This window comes from Cantharellus anzutake (genome assembly GCF_015039405.1).
Source record: "Cantharellus anzutake strain C23 chromosome Unknown EI90scaffold_33, whole genome shotgun sequence".
In the NCBI taxonomy this organism is placed as follows: Eukaryota; Fungi; Basidiomycota; class Agaricomycetes; order Cantharellales; family Hydnaceae; genus Cantharellus; species Cantharellus anzutake.
Window position 1 is genome coordinate 293,957 of NW_024066983.1, and position 25,815 is coordinate 319,771.

Sequence of the window (25,815 nt, forward strand, 5' to 3'; positions counted from 1 at the left end):
AGCGAACGCCATGGGCTGCGCGTATCAGACATCTTAGCGCAACCTCAGCGGTTAATAGGAGTGCTAGAACGAGAACCGTGCCGTCAAAGCGTCTCGACAGTCTTAATGCCCCAAAGTTCCCCGAACGTCGAGCAGTGCCACTGAAGCCATGGCAGCTTCGCTGGAACGTCCTCAAGAAGGTTGATGCTTGGTGTGAATCTCCAGGAACGCTCGAGGCGCTCTCTGCCCTCGGCATCTCCCCCAGAGCTGCGTCCTGGTTACTCCCAACCTTCAAATCGACAGTGAAAGTTGAGTTGAAGACCCAAAAGGGACTCCCTACCTCATGGAACACCGCCCTATTCGATGCGATCATCCATAATGACATAGATACGGCAGCTCATTGTGTACTGTTGCAACAATTTATGGCTCATGTAGCCCGGGTTCAAAATCCCCACAGTGAAACAGCAGCTCGTCTTCTCGAGCTCACAAACATGCAACGCCCCGCGGAATGGTTTCCCCGAGCCCGCTCCCTTAAACGAACGATTCATCTTCATGTTGGGCCCACCAACAGTGGAAAGACATACAATGCACTTCGTGCCTTGGCTGGTGCTCTCACAGGTGTTTATGCCGGACCTTTACGTCTACTTGCACACGAGGTATGGGAGAGGCTGAACAATGGTTCGATTACTGCCCCCCCAAAAGACGCGGGTGTTGATGTACTTGACAATGCCCAGCCATCGGCCTCGGACATTCCCCTGCCACTCTCCAAAGGGCGCCCCTGCAACTTGCTCACGGGGGAGGAACACAGGATTGTTGACCCCGCGGCCAGGTTGCTTAGTTGCACCGTCGAAATGCTTCCCCGAAACGCTGCTTTTGACGTTGCGGTCATTGATGAAATTCAAATGATCGCTGACCCTTTTCGAGGCTCAGCATGGACATACGCCGTCCTGGGCGTTTGCGCAAAAGAGGTGCACCTTTGTGGGGAAGATACCGCCGTTGATCTTATCCAGAGACTGGCTGTCGATGCTGGGGATGATGTGGTTATCCATCGCTACCAAAGACTCACACCCCTTGTTGTCTCTCCGAGTCTTCATGGGGACTTTTCCAAAGTACAGAAAGGTGACTGCGTCGTGGCGTTTTCTCGAAACAAGATTTTTCAAACGAAAAGGAAAATCGAGAAGGAAACGGGATTGAAATGCGCAGTTGCCTACGGGCGATTACCACCAGAAGTACGAAGTGAGCAGGCGCAACATTTTAATCATCTCGAGTCCGTGTTAGATGTGATGGTTGCTAGTGATGCAATTGGGATGGGCCTCAATCTGTTTGTTTTTAACCACTCTACGCGGTGCATTGCTGATCCCATGCCACAGAAAAATCAGAAGGGTGATATTCGCCTCTCTCCAAAAATGGGATGGAAAGGACGTTACTTATTTGACCCTGAGCCAAACAAAACAGATAGCAGGTCGGGCAGGTCGTTTCGGTCTCCACACGGACGGCTCCATAGGTGAAGTGACTACGATGTGGAGCAGCGACCTAGCGAGACTTAAATTCGCAATGAAGTCCACAAATCCCTCCATCACGCAGGCTTACATCGAACTGCCAGAAGACAAGCTCGAGGCATTGTACAATGCTCTCCCTTCTGGAGGGGGCTTCAGAGGTATCAACGTAGCTCTAGAGCATTTAGCGTTACCCAGTCCCAATTACACCCCCTTACTTCGAGGGAGGGACGATCACGCTGCAGCATTTGTGGATAAAAAGATGGGCAATGGATTCTTTGCAGAATCCTGTACTTTTCTCAAAGCCCCAGTTCAATGGCGAGATCCCCAATCCCTGGAGAGTATGAACGATTACGTAGATGCATATAACGCCAATATCCAGGTAGACCTGGAGCCTATCCTGGACCGTCGTGGGTATCTTGCCGCCTTACGTACCGCTCAAGGCTTGAATGCAGAACCATTGAACAATACTTCACTTGAACCGCCGTGTAGTCCGGGAACACCTCCATATGATAATACTCAACTCTCCGATTCACCAGATCCTTCTGTGGGTCAATCAACTCGTAAACAGGAAAGTGACCAAGCCGAAGTGCTTCAAACCCTCGAGGTCATGCACAAGAGTCTCGTGCTCTATTTGTGGCTATCCCAGCGTCTGCCTCTAGCCTTTTCAAACCGAGACAAGGCTCAAAAGTTTAAGGATGATGTGGAGGGAGCTATTGATGGCTTGCTGAGTGGAACATTTGGTAGAAACTACATCAAAGAATCCCAGGATTCTTTGAAAGGTACCAAGCAGAGAGGCTTCTATTGGGAGTATGCGACGGCCACTCAGGGCAGCGGAATGATCGCTCCGAGAGAGGTGGGCGTTAGGTCACAGTCTTCCCCAACGGCTCGCTCATGAGTTAGTTGAAAAACTGCTGCGCACGGTAGGTCACCTCTATCAATACGCTCCATACTGTATATTTACAATAGCACGCAAATTACAATCCTGTACGTCTTTCAGAAACTGGTGTGAGATGCCCTACGGTCTGCTCTTCGGCATTCCGCTGAAGCGTTGCCAATAGCTCGAATCCAATCTTGACATTCTTTGATAGAAGTTGCTTTCAACTTGATAATGTCCCCTCCTCTCGGATATGCCACCGAAATTTGAAAGGCTGCTTCATCTGCAACCAATGTGGTCAGAACATGGTTTAAGGATAGTGAAGAGTTCTACCTCGGGTCCCTGAAGGCTCTGAGACTTGCATATCTGTCAACGGAATAGGCTGTCATCAAGGTGAGCCAACCCCGAACGAACTCGTGTTTCAGGAGGACTCGCCATTCTATAGATTGAATTCGCACTTTCATCCGTAAGAACGAGGACATCATTGCATAGAAATGCCCGGAGCCTGCGTCCACTCTTGGCTTTGATTAGTACACCCTCCTTTACGAGTGTCCGGCGTCCCATATACCGCGTTGCAGCAGTAAGATCAAGTCGTCTAGTTCCGGAGTCAGTATCGTGCCATTCCGATTAACCTCTCATAATTCACCCTTGACCGATCCAAAGATTCTTAGAGACACTAGCCAACCGTTCCTGACCTTCCCGTTCCCGGATTCGCTCATTTATGTTATCAAGAATGCGTTCTATTGTATGGATAGATGAATCGATTCTCTTCCTGTCTTCATCGCCCTGGGTATTTGCGCTTATCTGCAGAGACAATCATTATTATGAAGGAACAAGAGGGTTGCAATGCAAAAAACCTGTTTCAGCAACAGAGGGTATCGGGTAATTCGTTGCATTGGTATAAGCAAGTAGCTGGATAGGTCAAGATTTCGGGTTGCCGGATCATTCCTCGTTTCCTAGAAACATGTTGGAGGCCAAAATGTACCTGAGTAGAAATGTAGCCCACTTGTAAATATGCATCCAAATCCGGCTTGGTTTCCCTAAGAGTTTGAAGGAGTTTTATGGCTGGGCCTTGGCCAACACAGTAACCCTGCAAGAATGTTAGGTGAAAGAATGGCGAAAAGCAATACGAAATTACGGCATAGATATCAAATCCCGGAGCATGCTCTTCCAGAATGTCTGAAATGCTATCGATATAGAGTCGTGATTCCTTCTGCCGACCCTCGAGTGAACTCAAGAAGGCCTACGATAACACAAAACATGGGCTGAGGGCGACTACCTATCCGAACTTGCATACGTACTGTGTTGCACAGAAGCAGTTCTTCGATGTTCGCAAAAACTCCTACTGATTCCTTTTCAGTTAAGATCTTGAGAAGAGGTGCATAAAACGTCTACAGTCCGGATCATACTCGTGAACCAGGTGCCAGCGTAGTCATTTCCTCACCTCGATGATGAGCTGGAGATCATGCACGTATCCACTTTCAGTAGTTATCAGTTCGAACATGGCCTTTGGATGCACATAAGTATGCCACTGCCATTTAGGTAATGTGAGTCACCTCTTGGCGTCTTCTCTCCATGGATGGGATCCCTTCTAACGCTGACTCATCAACAAGGCTACTCCAGGACTGACCAAACATGCAAAAATCAGTAACTGTAACGAAAACAGAGACCCATACTCACACTCCCGAAGGCTGGGGTGTTTGATCGCTGAATGGAGGTCCCTGCGTCGGCCATCGGAGCGGATATGACCGGAGCTGATATTGTTAAAGTTGATTTCCTATCAGTACTGAGGGCTGTCGTTGCTCGTGAACCAGCTTTCTGAAGGAAGAGTAAAAAACTAGATCCGCCACTGCGGTGACTACTGTCATCTTTGGACTGAATAGATACGAAAGAATACGAAGCGCTGGCGGGAGAAGGCGGAACGTTGTCTATGGAAGTAACCGATGGGGGGCTCGACATTCCTTGAATAGAGGATTGCTGCTGACGGTACTGCTCATAGCGGTCGAAAGCGTCGTCATCATGCAACACGGAATTATTTATTTCAGAGGGGATCGGGGGTAATTCTTTGTACCGAGCAGAAGATGGCGATGGCTCCTTCTGAGGTGGAAGAGGAGGCGTTCTTCGGTTTTTCGCTGACCTTCTCCTCGTCGGGCGAGGTGGCGGTGGCTCCGTCTTATCCATCTTCAATATCAGACCCGCCGCTTCCAAGATGTGGGCCCGTTCAGCAGCCTTCAGTTGAAATTCAACTTCCGTATCTTCAGGTTTGACACTGCTGCTTTGCTGCTCATCGTCCGACTCTGAAAATGAGTGGTATTGCGAGTGCTCAGAATAATCATCGTTGTCACCGCGGCTCCTTCCAGGAGTCCTGATATTGTCCGACGCTTGTCGATTCAAAGTGGGAGACGTGGGAGTTGTTACTGACTCCGTGTTATCCACGAGAACCCCCAACGAAGGGGAGAGAACTGTGGGGTTAAATGATCCAATTTTGGTTTGACGTGACATACAAGCGAAACAAACGAAAAGGAAAAATTACTTCAGTCTGCCACGACGCCAAAATGAGGTGAACATGATACTCAATGTGGAAAGAGGAGCTCCGACTAACCATTCACCACCTCAAGATAAGCAGCGGGCACTAAGAAAACGCTTCCATCCTTTTGAGCCTTCCACCAGTCACCCTCAGACCTCTCTACGATGCTTAGGGTATCGTCCTCATTAAACGAAAGTTCTTCCGCGCTGGAACTGTGATATGTGAATAACGCCCTAGCATGCGTAACTAGTGACGTAGAGATGCTGAGTATTGAATAGAACGCATGGTGGGGCTCCATACCTTGTTCGATGACAACAACATAGCTCGCAGGGAAGAACCCACGTTTTCCATTACTCACGAGAGTGCCATGCCACCAGTCATCACCTGATTTAGATGGATGCGCTGAAATGACGACATTTTCGCTAAAGGCTAGTGAGCAAAATTAGAGAAACATTTAGGCTGCAACGGTGTTATAGTTGACTCACAGAGGTCTTCCGCTCGTTGTCCGTCATATGGATACAGCGACCGCACGCTCAACGCTGCGAGAGTTCAAAGAGTGAGATCAATTGTTTCGGACACTAGTTCGGCACGCACTGGTGTCAATCTCAATGTCAGCCATCAAATCGTCGGTTACTTTCCGGGACCAGTCTCAGCACTCTGATCGATGTCGAGATTAGAAACGGACGCCCTCATTTCCTCCTCATGCTCCTCATTGATTGGCTGCTCGGTCGTAGCTGAGGAAGAGCGTGTGTTATCAGCAGCCAAACCGGCATACCAATCGACACTCTGCCTACTTTCTGACTTTTTGTGTGTTAAAGTCTCAAACTCATTGTGCTCGCTGTCACCATGTACAATGGAGGGCACTTCAGAAGACGGCACACGTAGTGGATTGGTGATATGGGTCAGTGGGTTAGCATCACCTCCGATCACCGAACCTGCAATGGCAACGCCACTCCTATCGTTCGTGACCGTCTTGCGAAGCTTTGGGACGCCACTCGTGATTGCGTTCATGAGCACACCTCGATCAGCTGGTTCCTCCGACTTCTTGAAGGCTATATCAGGAACTTTCGGGGCCTGTGAAGATTGGGGAGGTGTGTCTGATGTCGCCGAACCAGCAGCAGCAGACTTAGGACGAACGATGCCACCAAAAATTGCATTGGCAATCTCAGCGCGATCTACACGTCCAAGAGTCTCCTCGTCGCTGCTATCTGAATCACTGTCGCCCCAATCATCAGCTGCAGAGGGCTTATAACTGTTCCCGACCGCTGGGTATGGGTTCTTTGACGCAGGCGGTAGAGTTCTCTCTTGGTGGGCAGGAGCAGGAGCCGCCGCCGCCGCCGGCGCCGCGGGGCGGGGCGGCGGGGCGGTGGGACAGCAACCTCGGCAGGAACCAGTGAACTCGCTGGCAGGGGGGGTGTGGGGGGCACTGGTGAAGGCACAATGGGAAGTCGGGTTTCGACCTCTGGAGTTGCCCAGGGGCTGCTTTGAGAGACGGTGCTCGAAGGTAAGCCGCCAGGGCCTTGCTGCGTCAGTCTGTGGAACGGGTTCGTTTTTTGTGTATTTGGGGAAGGCACAGAGGAAGGAACAGGCGGTGGTGGAGCAAGTGGGACAGCAACCGGTCGAGGCGGTGCCACGGGGACACTGGGGGTCCGCCCAGGTGTTGAAGCAGGCGAAGGAGATGACGAAGGTGTCATTCTCTCTCGTTGTGAGGCTTTGAGAGCCTCGATACGCTTCTGATGCTCCGCTTCCTCCCTACGCGCCTCCTCCTCCAATCTCTGCAACTCAGCCTGACGAGCCGCACGTCTCTTCGCAATCTCCTCTCGCCGACGTTTCTCCTCCTTTTCTTCCTCGTCTTCAACAGGCACAACAACTTTAGGGGCTCTAGGCACCGGTTGTGGCGCTGACGCAGGAGATGCAGGCTTGGGTATTGCAGATGGCGCCGCTTTTGGGCGAGGTGGGGGGATCGGCGGAGGGCGCTTCTGAACTGCAGGGACAGAAGGTGTCTTTTTCTCAGGTGGTGGGGGACGCAATGCATCCAAGCGCTCCTTTCTTGCACGCTCTCGCTCCTCTGCATCCCTCTCAGCTTGTAGTGCTTTCTCTTCTGCCTCTTTTCGCTCTCTTTCAAGTCGATCCTCGACCGAGGTATCTACAGGAGGGGAAGATGGGGGAGCGGGCCCACCAAGACCTAGTGCTTTCATCCGATCTTGAATACGCTGCCGCGCCTGTTGTCGATTGTACTCAGCGCGCTCTTCAGCAGTCATGTTCTTGGTTGGTGGCGCCGGAGACACAGTTGGAGCCGGAGCTGCAGCAGACTTTCGAACTTCATTAACGGTCGAAGACGTCGTTGGGGATGGAGACGCAGGAGAGTGGACTAGAGCAGGAGATGCACGTCGGTCATAGTCGCGATCCCGATCGTAACCTCGGCCCCAATCCCTCTCACGGGAACGATCTCGGCCGTCCCGTCGGTAGTCCTGGTCCCTGTCACGGTCGCGACTGCCATTCTGACGGTATGAACCATGGTAGTTGTCCTTTCTGTCATATATTCCACGCAGATATCCCTTGTCACCCTCATCGTCAGAACTAAAATCACTGCGTTCCCTCGAGCGTCGTCGAGAGGACGAATCATGTTCAGATCGATTACGGTCATTCCTTCGATCTCGGTCACGAACCCACTCCTCCTTCTCGCGCTGCTTACGACGATCCCTCTCCTCGATTTGCTTCTCCACTTCTGGCACCTTCTCGTGCATGAGGTACAAAAGCTCACGCTCCAGCTTTCGTCTTTCCTGATCCTTCGCAGCTGGCCTAGGCCCACGACTTACGTGATCGAGATCTTCCTGGACGCGGCGTACCCGATACTTGAGATCATCAAGCTCATTGTTCAAAGCCTCATCCTCTGCAGTTCGACTCTCCGCATCTGCGCGAATCTTGTCGAAACGCTTGTTAGTGTTTTGGAGCTGCTGTTTGATGTCAGAGAGATCATCAGAAGGTGTTGTCTCTCCGGATCGAATAGCGCTTCGGTCAACGCGTCGTGAACTAGAGGTGTAACCGCGCACGTTGGTATCGTCATGTTTGTATATGGTGCCATCTTTCCTAGGATTGGTTTTGGGAGTGGGGGAATCGCCAAAGGAATAAACCTTGCCTCTGCTCTCGATAGCTGTGGCTCGAACATTGGTGTCGTTCTTGAGAAGGTCCTTGAGAAAATCAACGGATTCACTGAGATGTTTAGACGAGACGGGCTCCATCTCTGGAGGAAGGACGAGAGGGATCTCATTGCCATTCAACCCTGTGTAAGTGTAATCCATGAGATGGGTGTTGAATATGATGGCAAAGTGCTTACGGCGATAAATTAGACCCATCGCAACGTGGAACTCCTGAATATTCAGCTTTCCTCGGTTCTCGGCATCAGCAAGAGCCCTTTCAGAGGGAATAAGGGGAATAAAATGTGCCAGGTGGTAATCAAACGCACCAGATTTGCGCGAGTTCGTTCCTGTCCAATCCGCTTTGGCTGAACACTTCAGTGGCAGTGTCCCCATCAATAAAGCCACTATTGGATAGATCCCAGGCGCGAAATATTTGGTCATAATTTTTGCGCTCCTCTTTCGACAAAACCCAAGGGACTTTAGGAGCAGTAGTGCCACGCTGGGCCTGATTGTGTTGTTGGAATGATTGCTGAAGAGATTGACTACTGGGTGGACCACCAGAAAATTGAGGAGCGCCCGAGGGCGCGTAAGGAGCCTGAATGTTGGCAGGCATGAATGTGCTCGACATCATTTGCATGCGAGGGTCACTGGATCCTGTTGGTTGTGAGATCAGAGGACGGATACCACCTATAACAGACCCGTTGAACGCGGTATGTTGGGCGGTAAGCTGTCCACCAAGACCAGGCGATGGACTCAAGAAACGCTGCTGTGCTGCGACTCCGGAAACGCTGCCATTCTGCCCAAATTGCTGCCCTGGCAGCTGAAGTTGGGGCTGCTGCTGCTGCTGGAATTGGGACTGGAAGTTCTGTGGGATTGGGGGCACAGGCGGTGCGCCCCCACTCTGTTGCTGCTGTTGATTGAAACCCACCTGCCCTGGGAAGCCGGTTCGCTGAGGTTGCAGAAATCCTGGGCCAGCACCAGGATATCCAGTAGGAATAGGCTGCTGGAAGCCTGTCTGCTGAGGATATTGAAACCCCGGCTGCTGTTGATTCGGGAACCAAGGCGGCGCACTCATCGTTCGAAAGCAATTGCTGCGATGGAGTGCTGCTTGGCCGATTACATAAGGTGCCGTGATTTGATGTCTCGTGATCGGGGGTTGTAAAGATTAATATTATTCCTACCCTTAATTGCAACAGAAGGGATATCGAGCCCTGTTCTTTACTCGCACCCAGGCTCCTCTGTTCGCCGCTAGCCCTCTCAGTGCATCTTGTCCATGTGTGTTACTGGCCATCCGATGGGGGCGGTCTCCTGCTCCGAGTTTGTGATTCAAAACCAAATTGTGCTTGCCCTCGGCCTAGAACAACCAAACTCCGAATGCGAATGTTTTTTCGAATGCGATGATGCTTCCAGCTGTAGCTCCGCTAACTCATGCGATTCCCATTCCAATATGACTGGCCGACCCGACAGCAACCTGTCTTTGGAGTCGGTACTCAACATATTGCTTACCACTTGCACACTCTTCGCTCAAGGTACCTAGTGAATGGTGCCCACCTGCGCAAAAGCTTGAAAACACTTGTACAGCATGTTGGACCTGCACCCAAGACAGCCAGAATCCTCATTAAGAGCGGCCAAGGCCCGCATAACACAAAGTCTTCGTCGTGAGATGTCTAAAAGGGAAAGGGATGCCATCGAAGCCAGCAGCGCTTCAGACCTTCAGCTCAGAACTATTCCAAATGAGGCTTTCTTCCGCAGCAGGGTGATATCTTGGCTACTCAAGGTATAAGGAAACCTTCGCGAGTCATTCGCTCTGCCCAACGTATCTTCAGGCAACTCCGCCAAAGGGTTTCTTTGGTGGATCGTCACCTCTAGGTGCTCACTTGAAATACGATATCGGGACTCGCTTGCTTGCCGTCCAACTTTTCACCAGGTGTCTGCTCAGGCAATCTGACGTCACTGTACAACCAGACGAGATTAGAGATTGGCATTGCGGACTATGGGATCTAGCGCTAGCCTGCTTTTCCATCGCTGTTAAGGTATGGATCATAATGCCACTGAGGCACAGACCCTATGTGCAATCAGCGTGACCTGCAGATGAATCATGACTTCACCGAGCCATTGTGTCCAATCATATCAGACTCATTTCTCGAATTGGCACGACGTCGGATTAGCTATAAGGAGTTCGAAGTGCGGCATTTTTTCGCTTTCTCGCACTTCACCTTGAAAACCTTTCATTTTAGTTTACTCAACGAATCGTCTTGAAAACCCTCGATTACATGACATACGACGTAACCCCTTTAGTAAGCAACCCGTTACAATACTAACGTTGTGCCCTATTACGTCCGTGACGACTTCAGACGTACCTTCCTGATCTACGCAGCGCTTTGCCTTCGCTCCAAGCTACGCTGCGGTACGGGGACTCGTGGTGCCGGACGGAGCAGCTTGCGTTGTCGATATACCAAGACGCGGTACTAGGTCCCGAAATCTGCGTGCCTTGCGGATGATAGTAGTCCTGAAGAATACTCTTTGGCAGACGTGTCATTCTCTAAATTTCCTGTTTCGGTTATCACAGCAACCATCATCGTAGATGCTCTCATTGAAATCGTCGCGGCGGAAGATCAAGTTGCGCCAAGAGCCATATGCGCTTATCTCTCGAATCCCGTATCGCTGAACCCCAGCTGGGATGCAATTCAGCTAGCTGCCGACGATATTTTCCGGATACTTGACGTTAAGGAAGTGAGTTGACGGCAAACTCTTTCACGGTATTCTATATTAACAATTTGTGAAGGAAGAATGGAATTTGTGCCGGGAATGGATCGAGAATGTTCGAATGTATTGAAACTATATCCTGTTTTCTCCTCGCTCTGGCCACATCCGGCTTACTGTGAACTGGGTCCATTATTGAAAGAAAGCCCAATTTTGCTCCTGTCGCACATACAATCTCTTCAATCGTGATACAGAAACCGAATCCCTAGGTGAATTAGTGAAGCCCTTCCCCTGGTACTCCACGAACTAAAACGCTCCGGATCTGGATGCCAATTACTCGGAAGGATCCGCCATTTCAACATCAGCATCCCGCGCAATTTCAGCAGTAGGAGTTTCAGCTGAGGGAGACATGGTCATCTCCGTTTCTGCTGAGTCTTTATCGTAGTCATCCACGGCTGCCTTTATCAGTGTGCCTCTTCCCCTCCCTCTCCCGCGTCCTCTTCCCCTGCCGCGACCCCTTTTAACAACAAGTGGACTCTCGTCCTCCGACTCTGTTTCCTCTGCGCCCTCTGCGTCCGGTTTTGGTGTTTGCGCGACCCTTCCTCTCCCACGACCGCGACCACCCCTTCCTCTCCCCCTTCCACGGGAAGCGGCGCTCTCTGAGGCAGGAGTGTCTGACATACTAGCCACCTGCATTAGCAATGACTTGTCACCATCTCTGTCAGCATCAAAATATTCATTTGGGGCTCGATGTTCGTCAAGTCTCGTTTCGCCCGCTTGACCGGTACCGGCATCATCCTCATCCATCTCTTCTTCGTTGCGGTCCTCCGAAGCAATCAATCCGGCCAGGTCCGGAGGTATCTCTTGCATCTGAACGCTTGGTGCTCCGTTCAAATACCGGAGCTTTTCTCGGATACTGATCCGGATGTGCTCTAAACTTGCTCGTGAATTCTGATTTGGCACCTTAGAGTCGAGTTTCGGGTGAAGCGTATAATCCGGACCGAAGAAGTGGTCAAATGGTGTTTGAGGAAGTTCATCTGGGAGTGTCATTCCAAGAAGAACCGCAGTTTCGTGGGCCCAACATCGTGAGACGTTGCGAATTGTGTAGCCGCCGCCGCCGAGAACAAGGAGTGGCAGCCCGAATGCTTTAATATAGCGAACGCACTCTCCATGAGCCCGAATTGAGAGATTAAAAGCACCCAAGCGGTCACAGCCAAGTGAATCCGCTCCACACTGCAGTACGACGGAAGTAGGGCGAAAGGATGTGATCGTAGGCTCCATCACAGATTTAAAGAGTGTTAGATAGGACTCATCATCGATACCGTCTTGTAGAGGTACGTTGAGACAGAAGTGCTTCCCTCTGCCACCACCGTTGTCATCCAATTTCCCAGTCCCTGGGAAAAAATCACCATTATATTTGTGGAAGGAGACGGTCATCACTCGGTCACTATTCCAGAAAGCCAATTCGACACCATCTCCGTGGTGAATGTCTATGTCAATGTACAATACCCGAGGGTGATACCTGGAAACCGGTGTCTCAGCCTAAACCAAGATGACTTTGTACTGCAGCTAACCTCAATAATTCCAGGAGTGCAATATTAATGTCGTTAACATAACAGAATCCGCTAGCCTCACCCCTTTTGGCATGATGCAAACCGCCAGACCAGTTGATTGCAATGTCTGTGCCATTTTGCGACAATCTGCGGGCGCCATGAAGAGAAGCTCCAGCATATTTGGTCACAAAATCGTATAAACCGTCAAAAACTGGGCAATCTTCTCCAAAGTTGTGAAGCTTTGGTCCATCTTCGGCGCCTGGGGGCTCTGGCTGAACTCTAGTAATTAAGAAATGCTAAAAAAATCAGTGTCAGCTCTCTCTGGAGGAAAGTGATAATTTGCCTTTTAAGAAACTCCACATAGTCATGATCGTGATACATCTCCAGCTCTTCCTGGGTAGCTGGGCGGGGGCTGAAGTAAAAGTCTAGATGTTTATGTAGTCCGTAGCCAGTTACAAGAGCATTTGTCAGTGTCAGCCGCGCAGGTTTCATTGGATGTCTTTCCTGTGTTGGATGTTAGAATTGAAATATTCTCAATATTTGCCACACAAACTCCATAGTGATAATTTCCGACACCCTCCGGATGATAGTATGTAACTACAGGACGTGAATGTGGCTGATGCGAGATGTGCATATAAGCTTCGGGACCGCTTTAATTGATGACTGCCTACCTGCACCCGATGGCCAGAATTTTGAGGAATGGCCTGGCTCTCCGCCGAGGGGAAATACGTCCGGGAGGAATACGTCGCCATAAAGCCCAATTTGGTGGCGGGTGAAAGATCGAGGAGAAAGGGTTGAATAACTTATTTAAATATTGGACTTCCTTGTTCCTTGTCACCGTCACACATCGTGACCTCGAGACTTTCGGATGTCGACCTCGTTTGTTGGCGATCGGCCTCCACACGTTCCACTTGGGCCGCGCTCTGGATCCACCACATCGAGTTCAAATCCCGCGTCGCCAACACCCCTTCCCCAACAATTCTATCCACCACTACCGCCGACCGCTTCTGTCCCACCTCTAATTTCCCTCGAGTTGCGAATTCGATGGCTTGAAGCATTGATATCTGGTCTAGATACTAGAAATAATCACCGAGGCCGCACACAAACGAAGGGGAAGGATATAAAAGGGCTTCTCCACATGACCCAAGATGTTCAAAGGGAGCTGGAGGAAATTCTTGAGGCGAATGATTCACTTCGACGGTTCATGAATACTTGTGTGTCGCGTTTGTTCCCATATACCCCGACCACCCAATGAATTCTCCGTCAGATGAAGAATACGAGCAGATCTTAGCCCCAATGTTCGCATCCTCTCCGCTGGGGCCAGCCAACGCACCTTCATTTGATGAATTATCACCGGTCGAATTCGAAGTCCTTCTCAAAGAGCTCGAGCCTGACATCCGTTCAGCGGATCAGGATCTACGGGAAATACAAGCACTTGATAAACGTGGCGTCGCTGGGACGGGAAAGCTCCTTGGTGATTAAAAGTCATCGTTTCACCGGGGGTCGAACTAAACATATCACTTCAATAGAACACGAAGAACTAAAGCCTCGACTGGCAGCTCTCATTAGGAACCAGGTAGAGATTGACGAGCGACGCAAAGTTCTCGACGCACGTCTCTCTAGCCTGATGCAGCGTTACACAACACATGTTTGCATGCCAATGTTTCACCTCTCCACTCATAACTCACCGAGACGTCGGTTACAGGTGAACGCACTATCTGAACTATTCGTAATTTGGAATGACTTGATTCGAGATGCTGAGGAACACAGTGTTTTTCTGCTGAAACGTCGCAGTGAAAAAGAAAAGCTTGGCTTCGTCTAGTGGCAGAACTCCAAACCCATCTGTCCAGTCAATCGATCAACAACCGTGTGTCATATCCAGGGGTTGGTCATCCTCAGTCCAATAGGCCGTTTGCGTGTTAACCAATTGCACCGACAGAGATATAAATATCATGTTGGTGGGATTGCACATCCTGATTCCTTATCTATGGTCCAGAGATGATTCCCATGCCAGTGGTCGATTATCCACCATTGTCTTGTTATAGTCACCGAATTCCCAAGAGTGGCATTCCTAGTACATAGCGGTGGGTATGCCAAACGTCAGTAAGGTGGAAGGTCATTGCGCACCACACAGTCATCTTCAGGGATAGCGTTTGGTACATCCCAAGGAAGGGTTAAGACATCATTAATGATCACAGACAATTGGTGGTTCTGGATGTTCACCGACCAACCCAGTTTGCCTACCGTGTCGTAGACGATGCTCCTCCCAAGATGACAATGTGTCTCGAGGGCAAATCCAGCAAGGTAACATGATGAAAGCGGGCCAGTACAGGCTCCCAGAGGAACTGGATCGGCGTTGTGATAAACGTGGGTGACATGGTGTGTTGATGGCTGCATGCAGATGAAGACAATGAGCATCATGCTTAACCCAAAGAGACGGGAAATGCTTGCCGGCATTGGTAGGTGGAGGTGCTCAGCTGCAGCTTTATCGCCTGGGGACTCAAAAGCTACAGCTGGAACGCCAAAAGTAATGCCCAATAAGGAAGCCAACCCGCCTCCGAGACTGTGCCCTAAACATCTACCCAATCAGTTCCTGAAGGTAGATGCTTGTGGTTCGCTGCACTCGCCCGTGATCCAAATATTCGAGTGTGGATACATGTATGTCAAGTTATTATAAAGATTCTAACATTTAGCTTGAGAATGGGAGACGTGGAGTAGATGCAAGGCCAATGAACCCTTACCGTTCCAACGGAATAAAACAACGAATCCTCCGCTAGAGCTTTTTCCAGGCAGCCAATATCGCATTTCCCGGTGGCAGCATAGCAGTTGCAGACGGCGTCCACGACCAATCGATCCTCGCGCAACAGCATGACCACAGGAGGTTATCGTTCAGCTTGTCCTTGCGCGCAGTCGGTCCACCACCTCCCATAAATCCAGCTGATGTGCCTTTAATGCCCAGTACTATCGTTGAGTTGTCGGGAGTAGCAAAGACATGGCCTCGGAAACCATCAGAGCCTGGTTCCCAGCCAACTGGATAGCTCTGGAAGCCGAATGGAGTCAGGAGGTAAGCATTGTCTGACAGAGGGCAAGACAATGTAGAACTCACGCACCACATTCCAACCATTGCCAAGATCGTACCAGGTAGTATCTTTAGGAGATAGATACGCATCCCAAGTCATTTTGCCAGCAAGGAAAGAGTTTCGTTGTTCGAAGTATCAGGTCCTGAAATCTCGTCTTCATCCCAATCTATCGGTAAGCTCACACGGACCGCAGACGTTTTCAGCGTCTCAGCAGGCCTATATTGTATCCTAGGGCGATATCTTCGGGTGGGTTTGGTCTTCAAAGACCATGATAACTTCGGCTGCAGTGAAGCGTTGGAAGGAACGTCTTGAAAGAGAATAGTCTTCCCGTCGGGAGCTAACGCATGAAAGTGTCTCAGTTCGAAATCGAGGGTATTTCGTGCAGTCGTATTTGATAAATGGATTGTCGTTGCGACGGTTAAGCCCAAAACGTGGCCCAGCCGCATCTTGGCACCGTGGGAAAGTGCAAGTGTTTCACGAGCTCCGCAACCCCTTGGCGCACAACGGTAGAGATGAAAAGTAAAAAATGCAATTAAACAACGACTTATAAGACATGTGGGTGTAGGTACACCAGCGTCCACGCTAGTGACATGCAAGTATTCTACGATGATTGGAAGCGATTATAAGGCAATAATTACCAGATTAGGCTAGGGTTTGGGATTGGTTTTGTTCAAGAAGTCGCCAAATTCCCAAGCAAAACAGTCCTGAAATGGTTCATGGGTGAGTATCATAGCCTTAACCACATTCTGAAGTATGCAGACCGCCACATACAATGCAATCATCCTCTGGAGCTGGCACCGGTACTTTCCAAGGTAGTGTCAGAACCTTTTCAATAATCACGAGAATTCCATGCGTCCTGATGTCGACAGACCACTCAAGCTGTCCAACTGTATCATACAAAACGGTCTTGCCAAGGTGGCAGCGACTTTCAAGTGCATAACCAGCAGCATAGCATGTAGATAATTTTCCCGTGCAGGCTCCCAGGGGTATAGGGTCCGCGTTATGATATACATGGGTGATATGGTGTGTCGAAGGCTGTAACAATGGATATCATGAGTGTCTATCGTATTCAGAGTGCGCTGCTGGTGTGCCTACAGGGGACGGAAGGTGGAGGCGTCTCGCTGCGAGTCGTTCTCCAGGAGACTCGAAGGCGACCACAGGTGTACCGAAGGTAACTCCGAGGAGGGATGCTAGTCCACCGCCAAGACTGTGTCCTGTGCATAGAGTAAACGTTTCGCAGCAGCCCGAGGTTCAAAGCGTAATCCTTACCAGTTACCCAAATATTAGCATCTGGGTACATGTACGTTAAGTTATTATACAAGTTCTTTGGTCAAAAAAGTCATTGCTTTTTCGAGCAAGGGGATAGGAGCAAATGAGCTCACAACGCCAATAGGATAAAACAATGTCTCCTCAGCCAACGATTCCTCAAGGCACCCTGTATCGCACTTGCCTGCCCCAGCATAGCAGCCACACACAGTACTCCAGCTCCAATCTACTCTTGCACAGCAGCAAGAATAGAGTAGATTGTCATTTAGCTTGTCTTTCCTCTGCGTTGGGCCCCCACCACCAAGGATGCTCGCTGATGTTCCTTTGATGGATAAGACGACCGTCAGATTATCGGGTGTAGAAAATACATGGCCTCGTAAACCATCTGAGTCGGATTCCCAACCGACAGGGTAGCTCTGCGTGAACAGCACAGTGGCGTTAGTAGCGCCTGAGTTAGGAGAAGGTGATAGCACTCACAATGTTCCACTGCCCTTCCAAGTCGTACCATCCGGAATCTCCAGGCTCATTATACGCATTGAATGACATCCTAGCCAACACACCTAAGGTCTCATTGCTGCTTATGTCAGGCCCGGGAATGGTATCTTCTTCCCAGTTCACTCGACTGCTCATACTCCGCTTGGACAACCGTCTAAATTCATGAAATGCGGCTTGTGATGAAGGCCTATGGCGTTTTGTCGGCTTGACGCGTATGGGATAGCGAGGCATTGCTTGTAAGGAAGCGTGTGCAACATCCTGAAACAGAACCGTCTTGCCGTCCGGCGCTAATGTATGAAAGTGCCGTAGCTGAAAGTTCAGTACCGGCACTCCGACTAGTCCAGATATGTGCTCCTGGATGCTTGCACCCTCGACAGAGCTTGCAACCAGTAAAATTGCAACGAGGATCGGTGTGAGCATGTCAACGCGTCGAGCTACATGCGGCAGTCCCCGATAAATCTTTCATGTGGCAATTGAAGTCTACTCACGATAACTCCCCTCTCGCACGGGCGTGGCCTTGGCAGGTCTTTACTGATTGGTATCCTTTGACGTGGCGTTAATGTTGCAAACACACAGCGGTACTCGTCGTTCCTAGAATGACCTCGCCTTAGCCCGGCCTTTCTGAGGGCTCTTGCTGACGCTGTTTCTATGCTTAACAGTGAACACACTAGCGATGCTAGTGCCTTACCGCATTCTGTCCCATGGGGATGATCTGGAGAAACTACATTTCGATATGCTCTCTGGTGCACCGTTTCTTGTGCACGGATGCACTCATGGAAAGAATGGGTATGGAGGGTCGTATGGTTATGGGCGCACATGGCCTATGCAAGACTAGGGCTCCGGGACTTGGCCCTGTCACACGCCCCAATTCATATCATGCTTCGTCATTGGCTGCTCTGACGTGGCAACAGTTTTCAGCGACCCAGGCATCGGTACCAAACATCATGTAGAGCGCGGGCTTCTCAAACCACAAGTCGTGAATGTCATACATTGTAATGATATTCGGAACTCAATGGAGGCACAAGATCAAATAAGACGACTTGTACCACGGAGCTCGTATGCGAACATTATTTTTCTTTTCACATGTTGCTTACACAGTACGCATTCTCCGCATCCTGAGTTTCCAGCGCTACGGTTTGCTCCAGACCTTTTCCTTCTATGAAATGGTTAATAAAAGATTTGGAAAAGGCATTGGACGGGGGATCGTGAGTCCCGAACCTAGGTAGCGCATTCATTGATGATTGCCTTGATACAAATGACCATCAACAGGGTCAGCAGGAATACATCATGAAACACCTTCTGTATTCTTGAAGTTGCAGTCAATAAGTAGGAAACGAATCCAGACAATCATTTATACGAGGGACAACATACTATGGCATTCTACAATTAAAATTAGGGGATGACGCGGACAAAGCAGCAGTTTTTTTTATTAGGCAGTCTCGAGAAGCAAATATAAGTCCTTGAGGGTGTTTTCCGCAGATGCGCGTGTAATGTATGCGCTCAGACGGACCCGAGCACATAAATAGGTTGAGAGCACAAGTATCTATCGCTCAGCCAAGATCACGACGAAAGTGGCACCAGTGACAGTACCAAGTTTGTCTTCGACGAACTTGTCATCGCGGACCATGCCCGCGAAGCGAGTTCGTTTTCCGAGAAAGTCAACCCTTACAATACCCTCCGACAAATAGGCGCCACCCGGCGCATTAACATCGGTGCTCCGATTCCACCGATAGGTGGCGACGATTTCGTGTTTCTCCTCGTCCGACAATTGGGCATATTCGGACTTGTCAATGCGTTGCATCATGAAGTTGTACAACTTCTGAGTAACATCGCCGCATGTGACGCCAGCTTCGTTCTTCACATCAATCATCCAAGGGAAGTGCGGCGAGATGAGGCGAATGTGTGAGAGACGGGGAAGGTAGCGGGATCGCTCCGACCATTCATCCAAGACCGAGACCGATGTTCGGTAGAAAGATGGATCCTGTTGGTGGGCCAAAGCAAATCAAAAACGAGAGTTGCATGCGTCGGAGTATCGGGTGTTGGTCCCAGCAAAGCATGAACCGCAACAGAAGGTTTCAGAATATTGAACTTGAGGCTGTCAAGCACAATACCATCTAGTATCGGAACAATGCGGTTCAGCGTTTCATGAGTAATCGATTGTATGCGCTGATGGTCGACCAGGAGACAGTGACTTACAATCGGGTCCAGGTTCCCATCTATCAATGGCGATGATTTCCTCTTCTTTCGGTCGCGCTAATTTGGCCACCTGGGGCTGCTGGTAAGGGACCATAGCTCCCGCTGGCACAAGAGCACCCGCCCAGCCCCCTCCAGCAGGGGGGATGGCCAAAGATTGCTGAGCATGACCGTGGTAAGGAGTTGCAGGGGGTCCCCCGGCACCGATATATGGGCTTTGAGGGTAGTTGAAACATACCCAGCCGGCATATATGGAGAACCTATAGGGGGATGCTGTGCAGGAGGCGAAACGGCACCCATCCAGGCCGCTCCAGGAGGAGCTTGGTGATAACCGTAGGGGTTATGTGCCCCGCCGGGATAGCCATGGGGAGCATTTGTCCCTGAAGAGCCGCCAGCTCTCTGCATCTGCGGGCGTGTCTCCTGGTGAGGCATCCTGGAGGGCTGATTCGCGTATTGATCGGAAAAGTTCGATGAGCTCTGGCGTGAAGGCCACGGCCCTAAGATCCACTCGTCGGAGTTCTGATCAGAGTGGTTAGAGTTTGTGTGGGCTGGGCTGCTTTGTACTAGTTCGGCACTTTGAGAGAGAGGAAGAGGGTCGGTGGCCAGAGATCAGGAATGACAGGGTTGCGGGGAGAAGGGTAAGGTGATGGAACAAGCATGGCAGGGATTACGGGTTATTCTTATACGGTCTCAAATATGCTGTGTGGGCCGTTAGGCGGAACCGACACTGGGAAACGAGAAATAATTCGGGGACTGAGTGAGTCGATGTATGACTGCGAAAGGTCGAGTCAAACACGTTACCGAACAATAGGGGTTACGGAGAAAGAGATTCTCTAGAATTATTTTATGAAAGAAAGCGGAATCAGCCTGGAATCACTTAGACCCAAGTCAGAGCTGCTGTTGGGGAACTGATTGAGCTGTGAAAAGCATCCACGAGGCAGAGGCATGCCTAATGTGGTTGCCGACTTGAATATTCAATTTGTTTTCGGTCTTTTCCGGGTCGAGTCAAGTCTCAATGAACTAAACGTATGACTCGCTCCCTTACCTTGCAGTAAAACAATAGCTTGTAGGATAGCTTCTTGTCACAATAGGCGCGATAATTGTCTACCTTCCCAAGTCCCCAACCAGTACTTGGGAACACTCTACTTGGTTAAGCGAATCGTACGAAAATGTCAATACTATGAAATAGTTGTGAATGTAAATTGGCAGCCAGATTACTAGTTTTTTCGTAAGCTGCGGTCTGGGTGCATGAATGCGTGATCCATAATAAAAATGAATGTCACTGTGTTACCATTGCCATCAAACATAATAAGGGATCAGCCACGGAGCTGGCATGTAAGGATCTATTCTTTAGGATGAAAGAGGTAGAGCAATCTATCCCTGCATCTCTATTATGTCTATCAAGATTTTTGGGATACGGGCATTCATACTAATGTGAAACAAAGCCGCTACACTTAGCAGAAAGTAGGGAGTAGCAAGTTAATCGAGTTAAGTACTGCCTATGGCTAGAGACAGAATGGACCAGACTTCCACGAGGTTGTCCAGGGGCCATCATACGGTATTTGCGCGAACAGCCCCCCATCACCCTCCAACACCTCACCCTTCGACTTGCGGCCAAAACCTCCCAAGACAAAGTACGACCTATTCGGGTAATGCTCAACAATCACATCCAAATTGAGATCGTAAGGCGGATGTGTGTATGGTCTGAATCTGGCCCTTTGAAACTTCGGCGCGCGATTTAGGAATTGACGAGTTTGTTCACCGATTAAAGACCGGACGGCATTCGCCCACTCATAGACCCGGGGTAATTGTACAGGTCGAGCACGGGAGGTGGAAGAGTCGATGCATATTCATCTCCATATCTCCAGCGAAGTAAATTGGAATCACCAGCCAGCTGCCCTGAAGGCTCCACAACTGGAGGTGGCGGAAGCGAAATAAAGCGAAAGGGGAATCCAACGACTTCTACAAACTTTAGCGACGGGAAACCGCATGAATATTCCTAACCATCGGAATGATGTTAGGTCAGCTATATCATAAGTAGGTAAGTCTCTGATTCTACCTCCGTCAACATCGTTGGGTTTCCGTCCGGATGTAGTGGGGCGTAGTGTTCTCCACTGTTGTCGCAATCATGGACGAAGAGCTGTCCGGAGCAAGAAAGGTATTCAAGCGACGACAATGAGCGCAGACACTCTGAAAAGCTGGCGTGCAGCACGGGACCGTCCGAGATGCGCAATTGGAGATGGCGAAGCTTATCAAGATTGGGAAGATTGCATAGGGTATCTATGCATTTCACTTCTCTTGTCTGGTCCATGAACACCACCGACTCCGCCGATGGGCAGGCCGACAAGGGTTCAGCAATATTTCCGCTGCAGGCAAATCGAGTGATTCCTGGATTATTTCTGAGAAAAGGTCGCATATCCAGCTTCTGGCGGGTACGAAACTCAAGCCTTTTCAATTTGGGACAATAAAGCTTGGAAAGGAAACCTTCACTCGGATAAGGAGAGATGGGGGAAAGCGGAAGTTTCAAGCCCTCGATCACTTCGCGCCCTCCGTCAATGAGCGCTTCCAAAAGCTGAGTAGAAGCGTGGGCATTGGCAACGTCAATTTCCCTCAACCCGTTAACCGCACCCCGCAGCGCAACGGAGGAACAGTCAAATATATATCCGTACACATCAGATACTAGATGTAAGCGACGGAGTGGATTGGCCCAATAGATTGAATGATTGGATCGAAGTTCACTGTTCTGAGAGCAAATCGTTCTTGTCGCCAATGGTGATAGAAAGTTTCGGAAGGATGGACAATAGACACCGTCAAGCTCTTGAGATTCGGCAGCTTATTCATCAACCCCGATGCAGGCACAAGAACTTGCGGTCTATACGGCTTCACCCTAAGTGTCAGCGCCCTGTGCTAGCTAAGTGATGAGTGTCAGGGCTTGTACAGAAAAGGACTCACCGGATGTGATGAGCCAGCGGCCATCCATGTTTCAGCGCGTCAAATTTCCCAGACTCTTCGCCCTCCGAGGCCTCAGGAATATCGACACTCAAAGATTTGAATATGTAGGGTTGGGTGAGCAGGGAGATGGGTCGAGAAACAAGACTGAGGGCGCATAGATCAGGGATACGGGTGATCCATGGGATGACCAGGTATAAGATGAGATATGTCTTCTGGTCTTCGTCCATGGTCTGCAACGATGAACCCCCCCTGATTGTGTTTCTATTCCCGTTAAAGAGAGGCTGATGCTCGGGAAATTGCTGACGCACGGCAGAAACGTGACTTTGCGACCCCACATTGCGTCAGGAACAAAATGAGCGAACACATCAAGATGCAAGAACTCACGACCAGCAGGGGCGAGGGCACTGTCCAGAGCGTTCCTACCCAAAATCAGACTACGGACGTTGAATCGTGGGCTTGGAGCGCTGCAATGCATGTTTATTTCCCGCATCCCTTGCATTTCTGTCTGACATTAATTCTGATCGTCTTCCGCGGATAGCCTAATGATAATATACTCCCTGCCTCTGCTTGTATCTGAAAGCTTGTTCTGTTCCTAGCAGGAGGCATTGAAGTGACAAAGACTGCTTTAAACCCCTTGGAGTCCTTCTTGTCCATCCAACTTGGTTGGGATTGATCTGCGGGGCCTTTGCTTTGATAACTGGCGTATGTATCCGCCACTATTACCCTTTCGCCGAGTTTTAGATGCGACAAATAGCGCATTTTATCTAGATTCCATCCCCACCTGTGATTCCGTCGGAATCACAGAGTCAGGGCATTTCCGATCACCCTCTCCTTGTTCCAGTAACGTTATGCATGCTCCTCTCGTGCCTCATATCCTATAATACCAAAACCATATCGACCCTTGGGACCATTACTTCAATTTTTAGTGGGTTCATCGGAATTTGGGGAGTCTACGTGGTGCGCCACTCCTTTTCTGTGGATCCATACCGCTGGAAGTCGTTAATGAAACACGCATACAGATTCTGTTCGGCAAGTCTTCCTCCACATCGAAGATAACAGGAGCAGACAAGAGGACATCGCGGTTTATATTTGGGAACAAGTCCGCAGCCAGTTCAATCAAGAGACAATGGAAGAAAGACCACATGTAAAGATAACCTCAAGCACTGTTTCTATTATGATGTACATTAAGGATACATACCATGTTCAAGTCCAGACCTGTAATACGCCTATCGCCTGCCACCCAAACCGCCCAGCCCACCCAGCCCACCAAAATTTTTCATAAGATCGCCCATATTCGGCATACCTCCCGCACCGAACCCAGGCAGGTTGTTCATCATTCCTGTTAAATTCTAGCAAGGAAATTGGAACAAGCTACCAAGATGGACTCACTCTGCATCTCAGCCATTTCTTCGTCGGAGACATTGCCACCCATCATGGCTTTCATCATTTCTTGCATCCCGGAGATCCCTCCGCCTTGACGAAGCTTTTGTATGAAGCCCGGAGGAGCCGCTCGCTAGATGGCGTGAGAAGGTTGCATCAAATGGCCGTTTCTGGAATGACGGACAAATTGTACAAACCTGCATGGCCGCCACTTGCTCCCTCGTTGGCATCCCACCAGGCCCCATCATAGGCCCAGCTGCTGAGGCCATTTTTTGGAAGTTACTCATCCTGTAATCACCGCGCTTAATAACATAGCCATGGAGGGCGAAGGGGAGTACCCACATGCCGTTCTTCCCACCCATCTGCTTCGCCATGCTCGACATCATACGGTATTGGCAAAGCATCTCCTCAACCTCGCGCACACTTGTACCGCTGCCTCGGGCGACACGAGCAACTCTCCAGTTTACTCCGGCGGGTACTTTGCCAGATTCGTCCATTGTCATAAAAATCATACCGTCCGAATCAAGTTCTTTGGCAGTCATACTGTCTGTGATGAAAATCATGCGCTTTAGACGCATGCTGCCCTCCTCGTCAGAATCATTGATCATCTCCTGTGGCATCCCAGGTATCATAGATGCGATTTTACTTATCGGCCCCCTGTAAATGATGAAACGATCAGAAGTGAACTACAGTGTGAGCCAAAAAAAAAAACCTCACATGCTCATTATAGTCGATATCTGCTCCCTCCACGCTCGAATGCTGAGTTTACCTTCCTCGATGCTCTTCGCAATATCTTTTTGCCGCTCCGGATCTTGCATAGCGATAGTTTGGAAGTGCTCCACCAAACCCTGCATGTCACCTAATCCCAGCAACTTCGATATGAAAGGTTGCGGCGAGAACTTTTCCAGGTCGGTCATGTGTTCACCTGTTCCGATGAAGATAATAGGCGTCGTTGTTGCCGCCACGCTGGTTCCAAAAGTGAGCAAATGGGATAACTAAATTCAAGCACGAACTTACGCCGAGATGGCTCCTCCCCCTTAGCATGGCCATCCATTTTTGTTACAATGATTGCACCAAAATCGGCGCTTTCCTTGAAGGCTCGACTTTGTGACTCTGCAGCCTGGCCTAGGGTAAGGAAGCATAAGATACGAGAGATGAGCACCCCAACTATAGTGCGCACCGATGCTGGCATCCATTACTAGAACTGTCATGTCAGGCTGGACAGCTTTTCCAATTTGAACCATTTCTTCGAACAACTCTGCTTCTTGTCGATGTCTTCCTGACGTGTCCACAATTATTACTTCAAACCGCTCCTTCTTAAACTTTGTGACGCCCTCTGCAGCAATAGCGACAGGATCTGTTTCCGTGTAAGATCCAAAGTACGCAACCCTCGCCTTAGTGGCGGATTGGCGAGTTTGGTCAAAAGCACCAGCTCGAAAGGTATCAGCGCAGACGATTGCCGACTTGAAGCCTCGTCGTTGGTAGTGAACGGCTAGCTACACATGGAAGAGGAGGCAACCTGGTGTCATGCAGAGGTCCCGTGGTAGATAGCATACATACTTTTGTGCAAGTGGTGGTTTTCCCGTTACCCTAGAACCATTTGGGGTGAGACTTCCACTAGAGCATAATAAAATAGATGAATCCTTGCCTGCAGGCCAACCGCCATGATGACGTTCGGTTTTCCTTTCTTGGGTTGATACGGTTGCACACCAGGGTCGACGAGGTTCACCAACTCATCAAAGATCGCCTATCCGAACCCAGGGTTAGTGTATCGTTACATGCAGTAGATTATGCTTGCTTTTTGAGCTATGGTCCTCCTATTGGAGTCCCGGCCACGGTCAGCACCTCCTTCTATTGCTTGTTTTACTTTCGCCTTCACCGCGTTCCGCAAATTTGCCACAAGCTTGACATTAACATCAGAGTCCAGAAGTGCTAGGCATATCTCCTTTAGAAGTGTATCTAAGACCTGATATGCAACCAGAGCTTGACATGAGCTCGTATGTCATGGAATCGGAGAACTCCCCATCACGCACTTGGTCATCAACGAGAGGAGCTTGGCCCAGCTGAGACAAAGCCGACTTAATACGGCTTCCCAGATCGGCAAGAACCTAAATGTATGTAGGTGAGATTACACCTCACCATGGCGTGGAGTCGCTCACCATCTTGACGATGCG

The 25,815-nt window shown here is 49.9% G+C and overlaps 12 protein-coding genes across 12 annotated transcripts; 4 read left to right on the forward strand and 8 right to left on the reverse strand.

Annotated features, from left to right (window-relative positions):
• Window positions 1–479: 479 nt before the first annotated feature.
• EI90DRAFT_2876050 (P-loop containing nucleoside triphosphate hydrolase protein) lies at window positions 480–2,205 on the forward strand (the record flags this gene model as incomplete). The annotated part of the gene is made up of 3 exons (XM_039053883.1): window positions 480–687; window positions 751–1,300; window positions 1,350–2,205. Coding segments are annotated over 3 exons (1,614 nt in total), but the record flags the coding sequence as incomplete, so codon positions are not given.
• Window positions 2,206–2,471: 266 nt separating this feature from the next.
• Window positions 2,472–5,416, reverse strand: EI90DRAFT_2924854 (Dbl homology domain-containing protein; the record flags this gene model as incomplete). The annotated part of the gene is made up of 13 exons (XM_039054878.1): window positions 2,472–2,626; window positions 2,727–2,947; window positions 2,999–3,156; window positions 3,210–3,308; window positions 3,359–3,442; window positions 3,491–3,595; window positions 3,654–3,743; window positions 3,797–3,859; window positions 3,909–3,977; window positions 4,033–4,769; window positions 4,955–5,125; window positions 5,180–5,308; window positions 5,365–5,416. Coding segments are annotated over 13 exons (2,133 nt in total), but the record flags the coding sequence as incomplete, so codon positions are not given.
• Window positions 5,417–9,601: 4,185 nt separating this feature from the next.
• EI90DRAFT_3213449 (uncharacterized protein) lies at window positions 9,602–11,013 on the forward strand (the record flags this gene model as incomplete). Its single annotated transcript, XM_039066452.1, has 6 exons — window positions 9,602–9,796; window positions 9,846–10,052; window positions 10,257–10,316; window positions 10,374–10,491; window positions 10,589–10,752; window positions 10,805–11,013. The coding sequence occupies 6 exons, from the start codon at window positions 9,602–9,604 to the stop codon at window positions 10,853–10,855; spliced, it is 795 nt and encodes a 264-aa protein (XP_038914523.1). The 3' UTR covers window positions 10,856–11,013.
• On the reverse strand, window positions 10,806–13,075 carry EI90DRAFT_3063757 (uncharacterized protein). Its single transcript, XM_039060747.1, has 5 exons — window positions 12,947–13,075; window positions 12,829–12,891; window positions 12,619–12,779; window positions 12,297–12,554; window positions 10,806–12,244 (listed from the first exon to the last, which is right to left on the reverse strand). The coding sequence occupies exons 1-5, from the start codon at window positions 13,025–13,027 to the stop codon at window positions 11,056–11,058; spliced, it is 1,752 nt and encodes a 583-aa protein (XP_038914524.1). The 5' UTR covers window positions 13,028–13,075; the 3' UTR covers window positions 10,806–11,055.
• A 49-nt stretch (window positions 13,076–13,124) lies between these two features.
• Window positions 13,125–14,270, forward strand: EI90DRAFT_3063759 (uncharacterized protein). The gene is made up of 4 exons (XM_039060748.1): window positions 13,125–13,489; window positions 13,543–13,749; window positions 13,805–13,923; window positions 13,981–14,270. Exons 1-4 carry the CDS (start codon window positions 13,144–13,146, stop codon window positions 14,095–14,097), a joined length of 789 nt encoding a protein of 262 aa, XP_038914525.1. The 5' UTR covers window positions 13,125–13,143; the 3' UTR covers window positions 14,098–14,270.
• Window positions 13,981–15,700, reverse strand: EI90DRAFT_3063761 (Alpha/Beta hydrolase protein). The gene is made up of 7 exons (XM_039060749.1): window positions 15,386–15,700; window positions 15,141–15,315; window positions 15,017–15,054; window positions 14,903–14,957; window positions 14,727–14,845; window positions 14,403–14,666; window positions 13,981–14,346 (listed from the first exon to the last, which is right to left on the reverse strand). Exons 1-7 carry the CDS (start codon window positions 15,452–15,454, stop codon window positions 14,257–14,259), a joined length of 810 nt encoding a protein of 269 aa, XP_038914526.1. The 5' UTR covers window positions 15,455–15,700; the 3' UTR covers window positions 13,981–14,256.
• EI90DRAFT_1483324 (uncharacterized protein) lies at window positions 15,262–15,962 on the reverse strand. Its single transcript, XM_039051832.1, has 2 exons — window positions 15,389–15,962; window positions 15,262–15,315 (listed from the first exon to the last, which is right to left on the reverse strand). Exon 1 carries the CDS (start codon window positions 15,799–15,801, stop codon window positions 15,451–15,453), a length of 351 nt encoding a protein of 116 aa, XP_038914527.1. The 5' UTR covers window positions 15,802–15,962; the 3' UTR covers window positions 15,262–15,315; window positions 15,389–15,450.
• Window positions 15,884–17,899, reverse strand: EI90DRAFT_3063764 (alpha/beta-hydrolase). The gene is made up of 8 exons (XM_039060750.1): window positions 17,805–17,899; window positions 17,605–17,756; window positions 17,099–17,550; window positions 16,738–17,037; window positions 16,625–16,679; window positions 16,451–16,569; window positions 16,127–16,390; window positions 15,884–16,059 (listed from the first exon to the last, which is right to left on the reverse strand). Exons 3-8 carry the CDS (start codon window positions 17,534–17,536, stop codon window positions 16,003–16,005), a joined length of 1,233 nt encoding a protein of 410 aa, XP_038914528.1. The 5' UTR covers window positions 17,537–17,550; window positions 17,605–17,756; window positions 17,805–17,899; the 3' UTR covers window positions 15,884–16,002.
• A 428-nt stretch (window positions 17,900–18,327) lies between these two features.
• EI90DRAFT_3063769 (uncharacterized protein) lies at window positions 18,328–19,793 on the reverse strand. The gene is made up of 4 exons (XM_039060751.1): window positions 19,548–19,793; window positions 19,313–19,524; window positions 19,028–19,230; window positions 18,328–18,971 (listed from the first exon to the last, which is right to left on the reverse strand). The coding sequence occupies exons 1-4, from the start codon at window positions 19,739–19,741 to the stop codon at window positions 18,660–18,662; spliced, it is 921 nt and encodes a 306-aa protein (XP_038914529.1). The 5' UTR covers window positions 19,742–19,793; the 3' UTR covers window positions 18,328–18,659.
• A 791-nt stretch (window positions 19,794–20,584) lies between these two features.
• Window positions 20,585–22,577, reverse strand: EI90DRAFT_3063770 (uncharacterized protein). Its single transcript, XM_039060752.1, has 4 exons — window positions 22,109–22,577; window positions 21,369–22,052; window positions 21,135–21,308; window positions 20,585–21,099 (listed from the first exon to the last, which is right to left on the reverse strand). Exons 1-4 carry the CDS (start codon window positions 22,148–22,150, stop codon window positions 20,815–20,817), a joined length of 1,185 nt encoding a protein of 394 aa, XP_038914530.1. The 5' UTR covers window positions 22,151–22,577; the 3' UTR covers window positions 20,585–20,814.
• Window positions 22,578–23,029: 452 nt separating this feature from the next.
• On the forward strand, window positions 23,030–23,409 carry EI90DRAFT_2924682 (uncharacterized protein; the record flags this gene model as incomplete). Its single annotated transcript, XM_039054872.1, has 2 exons — window positions 23,030–23,218; window positions 23,281–23,409. Coding segments are annotated over 2 exons (318 nt in total), but the record flags the coding sequence as incomplete, so codon positions are not given.
• A 78-nt stretch (window positions 23,410–23,487) lies between these two features.
• EI90DRAFT_3146077 (signal recognition particle protein) lies at window positions 23,488–25,783 on the reverse strand (the record flags this gene model as incomplete). Its single annotated transcript, XM_039065373.1, has 12 exons — window positions 23,488–23,610; window positions 23,637–23,774; window positions 23,839–23,929; window positions 23,984–24,298; window positions 24,359–24,607; window positions 24,655–24,766; window positions 24,822–25,137; window positions 25,202–25,231; window positions 25,290–25,388; window positions 25,440–25,607; window positions 25,675–25,749; window positions 25,781–25,783. 12 exons carry the CDS (start codon window positions 25,781–25,783, stop codon window positions 23,488–23,490), a joined length of 1,719 nt encoding a protein of 572 aa, XP_038914532.1.
• Window positions 25,784–25,815: the final 32 nt, after the last annotated feature.

Excerpts from the sequence above, each read along its gene's own strand:
- EI90DRAFT_3063761 (XM_039060749.1), bottom strand. The coding sequence starts at position 15,454 with ATGACTTGGGATGCGTATCTATCTCCTAAAGATACTACCTGGTACGAT. Across the intron at positions 15,316-15,385 it reads TTGGCAATGGTTGGAATGTG|AGCTATCCAGTTGGCTGGGA; the intron begins GTGCGTGAGTTC and ends TTCGGCTTCCAG. Across the intron at positions 15,055-15,140 it reads TAACCTCCTGTGGTCATGCT|CTCTAGCGGAGGATTCGTTG; the intron begins GTTGCGCGAGGA and ends GCCTGGAAAAAG.
- EI90DRAFT_3063757 (XM_039060747.1), bottom strand. The coding sequence starts at position 13,027 with ATGGCGACGTATTCCTCCCGGACGTATTTCCCCTCGGCGGAGAGCCAG. Across the intron at positions 12,555-12,618 it reads TATGTGGAGTTTCTTAAAAG|AGTTCAGCCAGAGCCCCCAG; the intron begins GCAAATTATCAC and ends CTTAATTACTAG. Across the intron at positions 12,245-12,296 it reads GCACTCCTGGAATTATTGAG|GTATCACCCTCGGGTATTGT; the intron begins GTTAGCTGCAGT and ends ACCGGTTTCCAG.
- EI90DRAFT_3063764 (XM_039060750.1), bottom strand. The coding sequence starts at position 17,536 with ATGCTCACACCGATCCTCGTTGCAATTTTACTGGTTGCAAGCTCTGTC. Across the intron at positions 16,680-16,737 it reads TGTTTTATCCTATTGGCGTT|AACTTGTATAATAACTTAAC; the intron begins GTGAGCTCATTT and ends TTTTGACCAAAG. Across the intron at positions 16,060-16,126 it reads CTCCAGAGGATGATTGCATT|GACTGTTTTGCTTGGGAATT; the intron begins GTATGTGGCGGT and ends GAACCATTTCAG.
- EI90DRAFT_3063769 (XM_039060751.1), bottom strand. The coding sequence starts at position 19,741 with ATGCCTCACCAGGAGACACGCCCGCAGATGCAGAGAGCTGGCGGCTCT. Across the intron at positions 19,231-19,312 it reads ATGGGAACCTGGACCCGATT|ATGGTATTGTGCTTGACAGC; the intron begins GTAAGTCACTGT and ends TTCCGATACTAG. Across the intron at positions 18,972-19,027 it reads GCGATCCCGCTACCTTCCCC|AACGAAGCTGGCGTCACATG; the intron begins GTCTCTCACACA and ends ATTGATGTGAAG.
- EI90DRAFT_3063770 (XM_039060752.1), bottom strand. The coding sequence starts at position 22,150 with ATGAATAAGCTGCCGAATCTCAAGAGCTTGACGGTGTCTATT. Across the intron at positions 21,309-21,368 it reads ACCCAACGATGTTGACGGAG|GAATATTCATGCGGTTTCCC; the intron begins GTAGAATCAGAG and ends TCCGATGGTTAG. Across the intron at positions 21,100-21,134 it reads CATCGACTCTTCCACCTCCC|TGGGCGAATGCCGTCCGGTC; the intron begins GTGCTCGACCTG and ends CGGGTCTATGAG.
- EI90DRAFT_1483324 (XM_039051832.1), bottom strand. The coding sequence starts at position 15,801 with ATGCGGCTGGGCCACGTTTTGGGCTTAACCGTCGCAACGACAATCCAT.
- EI90DRAFT_3063759 (XM_039060748.1), top strand. The coding sequence starts at position 13,144 with ATGTCGACCTCGTTTGTTGGCGATCGGCCTCCACACGTTCCACTTGGG. Across the intron at positions 13,750-13,804 it reads TGGGACGGGAAAGCTCCTTG|AACACGAAGAACTAAAGCCT; the intron begins GTGATTAAAAGT and ends TCACTTCAATAG. Across the intron at positions 13,924-13,980 it reads TGCAGCGTTACACAACACAT|GTGAACGCACTATCTGAACT; the intron begins GTTTGCATGCCA and ends CGTCGGTTACAG.